General features: G+C 32.1%; 1 protein-coding gene across 1 annotated transcript; it reads right to left on the reverse strand.

Moving 5' to 3' along the window:
• Nucleotides 1–751: 751 nt before the first annotated feature.
• On the reverse strand, nt 752–2,359 carry LOC107852458. The gene is made up of 2 exons (XM_016697495.2): nt 1,978–2,359; nt 752–1,513 (listed from the first exon to the last, which is right to left on the reverse strand). The coding sequence occupies exons 1-2, from the start codon at nt 2,035–2,037 to the stop codon at nt 899–901; spliced, it is 675 nt and encodes a 224-aa protein (XP_016552981.1). The 5' UTR covers nt 2,038–2,359; the 3' UTR covers nt 752–898.
• Between the last annotated feature and the right edge of the window lie 12,194 nt (nt 2,360–14,553).

A 14,553-nucleotide genomic window follows, 5' to 3' on the forward strand; every position in this document is an offset into this window, starting at 1 on the left:
ATTATATACGGTCTTACCTTATCTAAAACTAACAATAATAATAACATGTGACGAGATAATAACAAATATAGTCGATTTTCACGAGTGACTCAAAAATCTGAGAAGCGTGAACAAATCTTAGTTAAGATAACAAATATAGCATATATGGCGTGATTGAAATATAACATACATCAGTCAATAGAAAAATTGTTTCCAATAGAACTTTAAAAATACATTAGAACTATCACACGTCAATATTGGCAAAAACGGAACCTGATTAATTCTGTATCATCATTTATATACTCAAAACCCAAAATTAAAATAATTAAACTAATAAAAACAAGTAGAAGTCCCCTCCCGGCCCACCCCCAAAAAAATTACTCTTGAAAGAATTTTCAATTTTCCATCCATCATAATCACTTCCTTATCACAAACTCCTCCCCTGATTCTCTATCAAAATGTCTAATCCACCCCCTTTCCATCTTCCCTTCACACTACTCACTCTGGCAAACTTTAATGACTACCATATATTGATCAAAATAAGCTAACAGTAGCAACAACAATACTAAAATATATATATATATATATATATATATAATGGAGTCCAACTTGTAACAAAGAAGAGAGGTATAATAGACATTAGTCAAGCTAAATTAACACTAACAAGTAACAACTACAATAAAATATACATGTAATCGAGGATGAAATATACTAAACTTTAATAAGTTGATTTCGATAGAACCTAGAAGACAAGTACTACCATATATCAAAATTGGCAAAAGGAGTAACCTGATTAATTCTGTATCATCATTTATATATACACAACAAAACCCAAAAGAAAATAATTAAACTAGTAATACTTAACAATTTTTTTAAAAAAGAAATAAAAGAATTTTTTTCAATTTTCCATCTATCATAATCACTTCCTTATCACAAACTCCTCCCCCGTTTCTCTATCAAAATGTCTAATCCACCTCCTCTCCACCTTCCCTCCACCACTACCACCACCACTTCCACCGCCGCTCACGGTGGCTCCGACATGTGCAATATCCAATCCTTTCCCTACCGGTAAAAAAACCGACCGTACAATTCTTGATTTTCCGTCGAGATAACTCCGCCACCTAAATTCATTATCAACAAATCTTGAACTTGCATTCTTGCATATCAACACAGCACCTCTATGTCCCAATTTAGCAACAGTCAGAATCCTACCAAAGTCATTTAGTCTACAATCAACAACCAAGAAATCAATACCCTTCAATCCATTCATAGCTTTTTCTGGCTCCCCAACGATAACCTCAGGTAAAATCACCCCGGAGTTTTGTTGAATGAAGTGTAAGTAGTCTGATTTGGATGCTTCATCTGGTACTATGCATATGTGTCTACCATTTGTGTGATGAGCTGCTACTGATAAACCAATACTTGTTGCCATGACTCCACCTTTTGACCATGTTTCTACTATCATTTTTGCATCCCATCCTGCTGCCATAGCTGATATTAACTCTGCTACACTTGATTCTTGAAATATTTCACACTGTATACATAAACACAAAAATTCAAGAAAATTAGCATTTGGCCATGACATGCTATAATCTTCCGGAAAAAATTGTTCTCACTTTTTTTCAAGAATTCCAAAAATAACAAAAAAATATTTTCACTGTAAATTACTCGCAAAAGATCAAAAACAACTAGTATAATTTATTTCATGGTGAAACACAAACTAAATATTGTTCAAGCATTTAATGTATAAATGAAAAAACATCAAGAAAACTATTGAGTAAAACAGGAGAGGAAAATGTAAAACATGGGATATTTGGGGGTTTCTTGAAATTGTACACTTGCTCGTTTCAAAAGAATGACCCTTTAATTACCATACCTTTTTGCTAAAAGATTAAAGAGCGTACTTTTTTTTTTTTTTATTCTCTTAAATTAATTATGTGTCAAAATCAAGATAGGTCAAAATAAATTGAAACGAAGATGGAAGGAGTATATGCTTACGGATTTAACAGTGTCAATATAAGCTTTAGATGCTTTTTCTGGAGACCAAACCAGCTTCATTTCTCTATAATTCTTGGTGGTCAATTTGAGTTTTTCTTTTTTTTTCCTTTGTGGAAAATGGTGGATTTGCTAATTTATGTATGTAATGAGGATGGGGTGGGTTGGGGGTTATTATATATATAAAGAGAGAGGGAGAGAGAAAAGGGGATGGAAGAGTGAGTATCTAGAAAGAAAGAGAAGGGGATGGAAAAGGTCAATTTGTTTGTAAAGAGGGTTGACATTCGGTTACCATGCAATTCCAACGTGGTGGTATTACCTTTTTCTGTGGATTTCAGATTTTGGACTTTTTTTTTTTTTTTTTTTTTGGGGGGGGGGTCTTTTCACACCACCCCCAACTAATATCTGTTTCAATTATACTCCCACCCTTTATAAATATTTATCTATTTTTTATTTTTACATATATTTTAAAAAATAATATTACCTCCATTTCATTTTATGTGTCGTCATTTGATCGGACGTGGAGTTTAAGAAATAAATGATGGATTTATAAAATTTATAAAATTATTCCTCTGAATATTTACTTTTTAGTTGTCTTTTCTTAATAAGTGGGATCCACTAAAAATAAAATGGAAATGGTGTCATTAAATAATTACTAAATAAAGAAATGTGACATTTTTTTTGGGACGAACCAAAGAGATAATGGCGACATATGAAATGAGACGGAAGAAGTAAATAAAAAATTAATTTTACTATATCACTCTTTCAACATAATAAACTTTTTACTTTAAAAATATAATAAGTGATCTATTATATTTAATATCAAAGGTAAAATAAATAAAAATGAATAAATTAATCATTAATTTTATAAATTGGACAGATATTATTAGATATTTTAAAATAGAAATATGAACATATAAAAATAGATGGAAGGAGTACTTTATTTTATCTACTTTTACGTATTCATATTTTAAAAAATATTTTTTTGATAAAACAACTACTAATAATTTTGTCCATCAATACTTGAACAGGTGAAAAAAAATCACCTAATAATATTTTTTTCTATAAGAAATTGAACCTGAGACCTCTTGATACTCAACTCAACTCCATTGAACTATTAGGCCACACCTTTAAGTATAAATGTTTATTTTTATTTGTTCAAATACATAAATATCTCGTGTTAATAGAGTTCGAAGAAGAATCATACTTCAAAGGGTGTAGTGACATCTCCGATTTGGAAAAAGCAAAAGAGGCTTTACTATTTCAACTTATTTAACCCTTAATAGTAAGTACTATTCAATAAATTTTTATGATCCAACTTGTATATATTTTATTTATAGTGTGAGTTATAATGTATTGAGTTGCTATTTTTTATTAGATATTATTTGATTTTTAATATTTAGATAATTTATAATTATTAAGATAATATTATAAAATTATAATTTTATGTATTGCTTCTAAAGAGATACGTGAAGTCAGATATGGATAAATTAATATGGACAGAGAGACTATACTTTTTAGATCTATTTTAAAAATAATAATTGGACATAAAATTGAATTAAAAGAACTTTTAAAATTTGTGATGTAACATTATCATTTATAATAATAGTGTGAATTTAGATCGATCTTGATATCATCTCATCAAGAGTATAATAGAAGCTAAAAGCTTGATTATTTTTAAATACAAAAATTAACTCTACACTTTCTATATTAAAGTTTTGTAGATTTTAGGTGTTCAGTATCCAAATATTGACGTAATTATTAGTTATCTATTCATATTGCCTTCTTAATTAATTCACCTTTGTCACCGCTTACGCGGTTTATTCCCATTTTTTCAAAAAACTAATTATTAGGTACATCCAACTATAAGTTATCTAGACCTTCATTTCCTTTTTATGTTCACACAAAAAGTAAGAGAATGTTTACTAAAAAAGATTTATTTTAATATAAAAAATTCTATATTATTTTATATAATATCTTCGAATTGCACTTTATGTATATAATATGCGAAGAAAAAAAATTAGATTTTTGAACGTGGTAAAAGGGGAGGATGGTGTGGGAGGTAGAAGAAAAAGTAGAGGGGAGAGCATAGATGAGATGATATTTCGTGTGGTGTTTAGTTCATCAAAATGTTAGTGTCACGTAAATTCATCTTGAACAATTCTAACAAAGAGAAATATACTTAGTCAGTCACTTGATAACATAAAAAAACTTTAGAATAAAAAAGTAAAAAGGGGAATAGGAATCTTTTTCACATAGCAGAAAAGAATAAATTTTACCTTTTCTTTCAAAAGAAATGAATCTTTTGATATTTAGTGATAATTGAATTTTTAAGACATTTGATCGTTTGAATACTATAAATTTAGAAAGAGCAATTTACTATTTTATTAATGAGATTATTTATAAATTATAATCACATAATAATATTTATTGAAATTTATTTTAAAACAACAAATTTTAAAAGTTTATCTTTCTTTTCTAATTTTTATGTTCAATCTAACATAACTGATATAAGTAATATATTTAGGAGGAGAAAGGTATTTGGGGTGAGTGCCAAGCAAAAATGCATACGAAAATTGATTCATAGAGAAACAACAGAGATGTTTGTCTATTTACTATGTGTATTAATAGTATGCAGATGTAATAAAAGATGGGCACGATATTTTGTAAGGACAGCTCAATATTTTGCTTCTTCCCATTTTCTGTTTTCCTCGTCTCTGATTTAATGCAATCAACATAGATAATGATAGTATAAGTTAACAAGTAAACAACAGTACAGTAGTACATACGTAGACTAATACATATGTAAGGGCGTCTTGATAAAATTAATGGCTGAAAGTTAAATTTTAATAAAAGACATTAAATATATACATATATATATACAAAAATAATACTGTAATAATTTAAATTTATCTTTTACTCTTTTTGCATATTAATTGTTTACGGTGAAGTATTTTTAAAAGACACATAACAGTAAACTTTACATATTAATATAATTATTCAAAAAGTAAGGATTAATTCTAGTAAATAAAATATTGGATATTTATTTGCAATACATTAACTTAGATGATGTTGTTAAAACTTTATTTATTAATATGAAATTTGAATTGTTTAATTCAAAGTTCTAAAATTATTCTAGTAAAATTAGATAGCTTTTTTTTTTATATACATATTTTACAATCATCTTCATTATTATTTCAAATGAAGTTGAAATCATAAAATTTATTAGCAAAGGCTTTACTAGTCTTTCTTTTGAGTCATCCCTGATTGGAGGATGAAATAGAGGCTCATGTTTATTGTTGTATGGGGGTAAAATCGGCTTAGGGACACATGACATTGACAATGGGTCGGGCCGATTAGAAATCTCGACATAACATGAATACAGAACCTTGGGAGGCCCTCTCTGAGACAGATAAGAATTAGGGAGTCACCGCCAATAATGATGAGGCAAAAAGGATAAATGAGCTAGAGACAAAAGTGTCAGATTGCTTAGGTCGTGGACGATCTGCATAATTCAGAAATATCAGTTGATACCTTCCAACGGATTAAAAGCGTGGCATAAGGGCATAACTTTTGTACTTTAAGACTCTACTGATATTTCTTAGCTATTGTAACCAATAAATAGTCGACCCTCCCCATTTATAAAAGGATCTTAACTTTGATTCAATCAAGTAATACAAGAGTGACTTGTTGTTTTCTTGGGATTGGACTTTCTTTGTTTGCATTTTATTCTAGTTTCATTAGATATCTAAGTTGCAGGTCTCAGGCTCTCTCATACCCGCCTTGAATACACCTAGACATGTTCTCTTTACCTTACTCAGTTTATTTACGTTGTATTTCATCTAATTTTGCTATGTATTAATAACCAAATCGTTGGTTAATTGAATCTAAAATGAGGTTAAACTGTAACATGTGTTTTTGACCCCCTCCAAATTTAACTGTACTAATTTTAAGATAAACAAGTATCTTATGTGATAACAATGTACCATTAAGACCTTATTAAGTGGTTGCTAGAATAGCTATGTTGTATGGATCATAGCAGAATGTTGGCTTAGCAAGAAAAAGAATGTTGAAATGAATGTGTGGGCATATTGAATTAAATAGGATTAGGAACAAAGATATTTGGTACATGGTGAGAGTTGCCCTAATGTTGGAAAATATGAGGAAGACGAGATTATGATGGTCCGAAAATATGAAGATGAAATGCACATATTTATGACCCAATGAGAAGGTGTCAGAAGTTGACTTAGGGGCGGAGCCAACCCCTTTGGAAGGGGGTTTGGACCCTATTCGACGAAAAAATATATCATTTATACATAATTAAAATTAATATATCATATCCTATAGTAGGTGTTAAACCCCCCTATGGCTAAGTTCTCTTCAAATATTGAACTCTCTTTGTTGAAATTCTGGCTCCGCCTCTGAATTGACTATATATGATCGGTCTGAAGAAAGGTAGATGCAGGCTGAAGAAGTATTAGAGAGAGATGATTAGATTGAGGGATACGAAGGTCGAAGATTATGTTGAAAGTTAGTAGGTAGTCAAGCGTTATCTAGTTTCCTTTATTACTATTATTAATCTTACTCTTCTTATCTTGTCCTACGATTTGTTATTACCTGTTATTTTCTTTGCATCAGTTATCATACCATTTGTAGTTGATATTGATCTTTTCTTTACTATTCCTAACACGACTTCTTCACTATTGTATTTCATTTTCATAATGATTTTGAAATGATTTAATATAACTCGAAGATCTATCCGAAGCAATCCCTCTATCTTCACAAAGTAGGAGTGAAACCGTGTAAACACCACCCTAACTCTCTAAATTCTACTAATGAAATTATATAAAATATATTATTATCGTTTTCATACACGTCATGTTCATCCCAAAGAAAAATAGAATTTTAGATCTCCACAATATTTGAAATGTTATAAAATAGGATGGATATTTCATCACATTTGCTAAATTGTAGTATTGTATGACTCATCACATCTTGACTATTTCTAACCTATTAGGAGTATACATTTTTTTTTTGAAGGTTAGAAGTTAGAATAAGAAGAAATAGATTGTGAATAGAATATAGTACCGCGTACGTATATTTATAATCAAAATTCTCAAAGTTCTTTATTTTAATTAATTAACGTATGTTATTATTCTATTCTAAATTAAATATCAAAAATGTGACTTTATTTTAGCAGACAAATTGTGTTGACTTCAAAGATTATCTATTCCTTCCTTATTGGTTGGCTATATCGCCACGTCATTGTACTTTTTTATTTTCCATTTAATCATTTGCCGTACTTTTTTCTTTAAGCTCTTCATACCGTACTCATACTTAAAAGTCAACATGTATTATCAAGAAAAACAATTTTCTTGTAAAAAAAAAAAGGTTGTATGCAGAAATTACAAATGTTCAATTTGAGAATATTAAAACAAATTATATTTAGAAAAAAAATTTAGTATATCTGATTATCACATAACAATAACTGCATACTTGGATGAAAGAAGGATATAGTGAATTGATCTCCTAATTAACCTATTTTTATTTTTTATTTTGCGAATTGTTGAATTATAAAAATATTGTTTTCCGCTTTAACAATTGAAAGTAATATGAATGAATATCACTCTCTGTTATTTCAACATTCATTTAACCCATTTCTAAGAGGGAAGAGTGTGTGAAATAACTTCCTTATCTTTCAAAATAGAGAAAAGTCTGTTATATTTTATTTTATTATTCAGATTCTACTAATGAAATTATACATAATATATTGTTATTGTTGTATTTAACATATTTTAAGCTTTCAAATTATTTCTCTATCAAACTGATATTACGTAGTACTGTAAATTAAATTATTTTAGTTTTTCTTTTATTATAACGGAGGATTTATAGACTTACCTACTCCCACAAAGTCAACTGAAGTGTAAGCCTAGAGATTTCAAGACATGTATCGAATCTTTTACGTACGAAATAGCTCCAATAAGATTTTATATCGTCAAGTCTCTTTATAATAGTATTGTTTGTCCTAATATTTTTTTGATTATTATAATGAAATGTAATTATAAAGAACATAATATAATATATATCATGAAGAAAAAATCAATTACATTAGAGAAACTTGACTAATTATAAGTGTTACTCTTATTATGTATGATGACTGTTATATCGAGATCTGAGTAAATAATAATTATTTCAGTAGCTGTACGGAGAATTCGAGAGCTAAAGCTTATCAGATAATCACAGTTATATTGTAATGAGAGTTTACACTTCATACTCAATATATATACCCAACATGGTCAAAGATATATCTCTTTGATATCATGATGATAAGTAACTGCGAATTTGTTAAATAGTATATTAGTTATTCACAAGTTGTACATATATGAGACTTTTTTTCCCCAAGTGATATTGTTCTTTTTTCTTTCTTCTTACGTATGTAGTACTACAGTAATTTATTAAAACTCAAACCAAATTTAGGTTAAACTAGTGCATCCATATATAATATCCACTATATATATATATATATATATTCAGTTGCTTATGCAACTTTTATGCAGCTGTTCCAGATTAGCAAATAGGATCATGACTTTAATTGATTTCAAAATATGTACTCTGCTGAGAAAGATAAGGGCACAATCAAAATGCCTGATAGAGTAGCAGCGGAAGAATATGCAAATTTAAACTATATCTTTCAATTTGAACTAAGTGGAGAGACAAATAAACCCAAGTAAAATAAAGTAATATGGCAGCAAATAAATCAATCACACAAATACGGCAAGACAGGAATAAAATCAAGGACAAAAACCCTTCGGTGTGAAGAGTAAAAAACTACGGGATCAAAATTTCCACTATAATCACCAAGAGTTACAATATTGTTCTCCAAAATGGCTACCAAACAAGTGCCAAACAACAAGCAACAATACATAAAACACAACACCAAACACTAGAGAAATAAAGGAGTGAAAGCACCAAAACACAGCTACTGTTCGGGAATGAAGAACAGGATCTACAGGCCACTAAATCTTCCCCCGTTAGTTCCTAATCAAATATTGAGATTAGAGGAACAATCTGTCCAAAAATCAGCTCAATTGAACAAGAAACGAAGCGGGAATCGCAATTTCAAGTTGACAGCTGTGGCTGAAAAATTTGGGCGAAAATCAGCTTTGTTTTTCTCTCTTTGGCTGCTGAAAACTCTCTTTTGTGATGATGAAATAAGACCTAAAAGATCTATATATGTACCCCATAGTAATGGGCTATGAGCAAAAGTCCAAATTGAGCTTTATTTATCCACATAGGAAGGAAAAAAGACCCATGAACCAACAATTCTCCCCCTCTCGACTATGTGGAGGAGACCGTAATCCCAACGATCATGCAACAATCTTTAAACTTCCCTCTTGGAAAAACTTTAGTCATCATGTCAGAACCATTATCGTCCGTATGAATCTTCTCAAGTTCAAGCAACTTAGTGTAACACCCCGTACTTAATTACGTGCATTAGCCATTGTTATATGTGTTGGAGTATATGTATTGATCCTAAGTTAGGTATATATGAGTTTAAGTATGATTATTGATTATTTTGAGATGGTTTCAAGTGTATAGTTTGATTATATGTGTATATGAATCGACCTTATTTATACCGGAATTTGCCCGTCGATGGTTCCATACGAAGGTTATTGAATAAGCTTTCCAACGATATAAAGATTTCCAAAAACGGATAAGTTTCGGATATAATCGAGCACGTTCGAAACTATAAAACGGTGGCCGGGATGTTGTGAACAGTAAATGTGCAGGAAAATTTCCTGCACACAAACTACTGAGGCCTGCCAGTTTTTTGGGTCAACTTTGAACGATCATAACTCCCTCAATATAATGAACTGGGAGATCTACCACATATCAAAAGAAAGATCTTTGAGTCTTCTTTCCAATGCAATTGGTTTCATCCAAATCCAACATCTGAGTAAGGAGTTATACTCGTTTTACTTCAGCCTCTCAAAACAGATTTTTAGGGTCAACTTCAAACGATCATAACTCCTTGTACAGGATGAACTGGGTGGCCTACTTTATATGAAATGAAAGTACTTTGAATTATCTTTCCAACGATATCAATTTAACCCAAATCCGATATTGGAGCAAAGAGTTATGGCCGATTTACTTTAGCCTATCAAAACAGTCCACCATGGACAGATTCGGATTTACTTAAATTTTTAAGGGCAATATGGTCATTTTTCATCACCTCATGGACGAAAATTGGTCATTATATACATATAATTAGTCTCATATCCATCAATTATCATCAAATTATTGAAAATAAGAAACCCTAGCCTAATTTCAACTCCAAATATCTTGTGATTCAACCGTAGAAAATCCAAATTGATTCCGTAGTTGTGTTCACCATCTCAAGGGCTTCGAGAAGCACCCCTTATTTGTGTCAACAGGACTTCGAAATCAAAAGGGCCATTTTATGGTAAGGATGTAAATTATGTTGGTGTTATTTATATGGATATGTATATATATATATATATATATATATATGCATGTGAGCATAAGAAGTATGTTATTTGATTGTTGTTGAAAGATGATTGGGAAATGATGTTGGATTATGTTGAATTGTGAAGGAATTTGGTATGATGATGTGGTATTGATGATGTGGTATTGAAATGATGATTATATATATATATATACACATAAACCTATTGTTCAAGTTGGTTTTTGGAATGTTTTGCAAATATTGGTAGTATGGAATTATGGAAGAGAATTGTGGTGTTGGGTTGCTAATACTAGATGCCAAACATTTCATTGTAGATAAGTGATTTGTAAAGGCGGGAAGTTGTGTTGAATTGGTATCCGAATCTACAACGAGGTATGTAAAGCATACTCTAACAATGTTCTTTGGCATGACAACACCAATGTTCCATCAAGTAAGATTCCGAGGTTGTCCTAAAACATGTATTGTTCTACGTTACCAACGAAGTTGTTTCCATCCTATAAAGTGTCAAGATGTTCATTGATATACCAAAAGGCTCTTATTTCATTGTTGTGATATTGATGATTCTGAAACACATTGTTGATGTACCAATGAGTGTTTATTACATCGTTATTGTATAGAAGGTCTATTACTTGGTTCCTATTGATGTATCATTGTTTCAAAGTATAAAAAATGTGGTGGCGACCGAAAGAACAATCTCAAAGATTAATTGAACTAAGTGATGGGAGTTCTCTCTTATCGGGTGGTATCCCAGGGGCATAAGCCTAGCATGGGTCGATCCCTATTTATGTGTTTATGGGTGGTATCCCAGGGGCATAAGCCTAGCATGGGTCGATCCCAGTTGATATGTACTGAAGGCAGCCTAATGGTCACAGTACAGTACAGTAATGATTACAAAGACGATAAGAACGAAGGTAAAGTGATTGAATAAATACAATGTACAGGTTGTCACAAGTTCTAGTAAGTGTGGTCCACTCCTATTACGACTTATTCACTTGTTTCTGATTTCTATTGAGCTCCTATATCATATGTGATTATTTACAGCTTTACATACTCAGTACATATTTCGTACTGACGTCCCTCACGGGGGACCTGCATTTCATGCTGCAGGCACAGGTACCTCAGCTCATACACCGCACAAGTAGGAGCCAGGTCATACAACTATTGTTGGTGAGCTCCAGTTTGCTTCGGAGCTTTTCGAGTCGGTTCCTTATGTTTTGTTATTGTACATGAGTCATGTGTGGGCGGGGGTTTGTCCCGACCCTAGTTATGTCATGTATATCCTAGAGGCTTTGTAGACATAAGGAAGGGTAAAGTCATGGAAGTTTATATAGTGATGTTATATCTGTATATGTGGTGGCCACGACGGCCAAGTATTATATATATATATATATATATATATATATATATATATATTTGCGCGTGTTGTGCTGATACAGGTAATTAGATCCTTCTATATGCAACGAAGTGCTGTCCAATTTTTGGTGACATATAAGTGAAAGTACAGGTATTTGAACGGGTTCTCCCGGGCCTTCTCGGCTTCGAGTGCCAGTCCGGCCCGATGGGATTTTGGGGCGTGACACTTAGAATCCAACACATCCCGAATCCAATGGTATCTCACATCAATGTGTTTAGACAAGCCATGAAATGTGAAATTCTTGCCAAGATGTATGACATTTTGACTGTTGCAATAAAGCACATACCTATCTTGAGCACAACCAAGTTTCCCCAAGAATCTCTTCATCCAAACCAATTCTTTACAAGCTTAAAAAACAACAATAAACTCAGCTTCTGCAGTAGATAGAGCAACACATTTTTGCAACCTAGATTGCCAAGGCACAACTCTCTCTGCAAAAGTAACCAAGTACCCTAAAGTAGATTTGTGAGTATCAACATCACCAACTATGTCTGAATCAGTATAACCACAAAGAATTAGCTTTCTTGTACCAAAGCACAAACTCAGACTAGAAGTGCCACAAAGATATCTCATAATCCACTTCACAACATTCCAATATTCTCTTCCCGAATTAGGAAGAAAATGGCTAACAATACCAACATCATGAGCAATATTCGATCTTGTGCAAATCATTGCATACATCAAACTACCAACAGCTGCATAAGAAACTTTCTTCATATCTCCCTTCTCATCATCACTGGAAGAATACTGTTTTGTGCTCAATTTGAAGTGCATAGTTAAAGCTGTACTGACAACCTTAGCCTTATCCATGTTGAACCTTCGAAGTACTTTCTGAATGTACTTCTCTTGTGATAACCACAACTTCTTAGCCTTTCTGTCACGGATAATTTGCATGCCAAGAATCTGCCTTGCTGGTCCTAAGTCTTTCATAGAAAAAGGCTTACTCAACTCTTGCTTCAAATTTTGAATCCTGCAAGCATTATGACCAACAACAAGCATGTCATCAACATAAATCAACACAATAATAAAGTCACCATCAGAGATTTTTGCACAAAAATACAATGTTCTGAAGTAGTCTTCTTGACGCCCTGTTGACTCGTAAAGGAACCAAACTTCCGGTACCACTACCTAGGAGATTGTTTCAAACCATATAAGCTCTTCTTCAATTTGCAAACATAATTCTCTTTTTCCTTGACTTCAAAACCTTTGGGCTGCTCCATATAAATTTCTTCATCTAAGTCACCATGAAGAAAAGTAGTTTTAACATCCATTTGCTCAACCTCTAAATCTAGACTTGCAGCTAAGCCTAAAACCATGCGAATGGATGACATCTTCAAAACTGGAGAAAATATCTCATCAAAATCAACTCCCTTTTTCTGGTTAAATTCCTTCACAACCAATCTAGCCTTGTTCCTTGGAATTGGGTTACCATCTTCATGCTTCACCCAAAAAATCCACCTGTTTTTCAAAGCTTTTCTGTCATTAGGCAGCTTAACCAAATCAAAGGTATGATTATCATGTAAAAATTCAATCTCATCTTCCATAGCATCAAACCACTTTTTTTTTCTTCACTTTTCATGGCCTCATCAAGACTCTCAGGTTCTCCCCCGTCAATCAAGAGTACATACTCACTGGGAGAATAACGAGATGAAGGAATTCTCTCTGTAGTAGATCGTCTGAGAGAACTCTCTAGAGCATCAATAATTGGTTGTTGATCAACTATATCAACTTACACTGGAGCATCAACAACATCATGCTGGTTATTCTGAATATGATCATCATCTTCATTATCAACTTGATTTTCATCATCATGAAGATTTTCTTCAGGAGCAATAGTCAAAGGAATTGGATCAACATCAACTAGACTCTCACTACTCTGAGAATCAACCTTCTCAGCTTTGTCAAAATCTTCAATTGTTTGGTCTTCAAAGAACACAACATCAAGACTTTTAACAAGTTTCTTCTAAAATGGATCATAGAAACGATAGCCAAATTCATCTAGACTATAATCAATGAAGATACACTGTCTAGTTTTAACATCCAATTTTGACCTCTCATCTTTAGGAACATGCACAGAGGCTTTACACCCAAAGACTCTAAGATGATCATAACAAACATTCTTACCAGACCAAACTCTGTCAGGGACATCACCATCCAAAGCAACAGTAGGAGATAAATTGATAACATAAGCAACAGTATTAAGTGCTTCTTCCCAAAAGGAATCTGGAAGCTTAACATCTGAAAGCATGCATCTAACCTTCTCAACTAGAGTTCTCTCCATCCTCTCTATTAAACCATTCAACTGAGGAGTTTTTGGAAGATTTTTCTGATGTCGAATACCTTGCTCTTTATAATATCTATCAAAAGGACCAATATACTCACCACCATTATCTGAGCGGATGCATTTCAATTTCTTCCTTGTCTGTCTCTCAACCAAGGCCTGGAAATCGTTGAACACATCAAGTACTTGATCCTTGGACTTCAAAGGAAATACCCAAAGCTTGCAAGAATGATCATCAATAAAAGTCACAAAGTAAAGTGCACCACCATTCGACCTAACTTTAAAAGGACCATACAAATCAGAATGTACTAACTCTAGCAAATCAAGATTTTTTGAAGACGGATGACTCTGAAAAGAAACTCTTTTTTGTTTACCGGCTAAGCAATGAACACACTT

The sequence above is a fragment of the Capsicum annuum genome, chromosome 1 (genome assembly GCF_002878395.1).
Source record: "Capsicum annuum cultivar UCD-10X-F1 chromosome 1, UCD10Xv1.1, whole genome shotgun sequence".
NCBI lineage: Eukaryota > Viridiplantae > Streptophyta > Magnoliopsida > Solanales > Solanaceae > Capsicum > Capsicum annuum.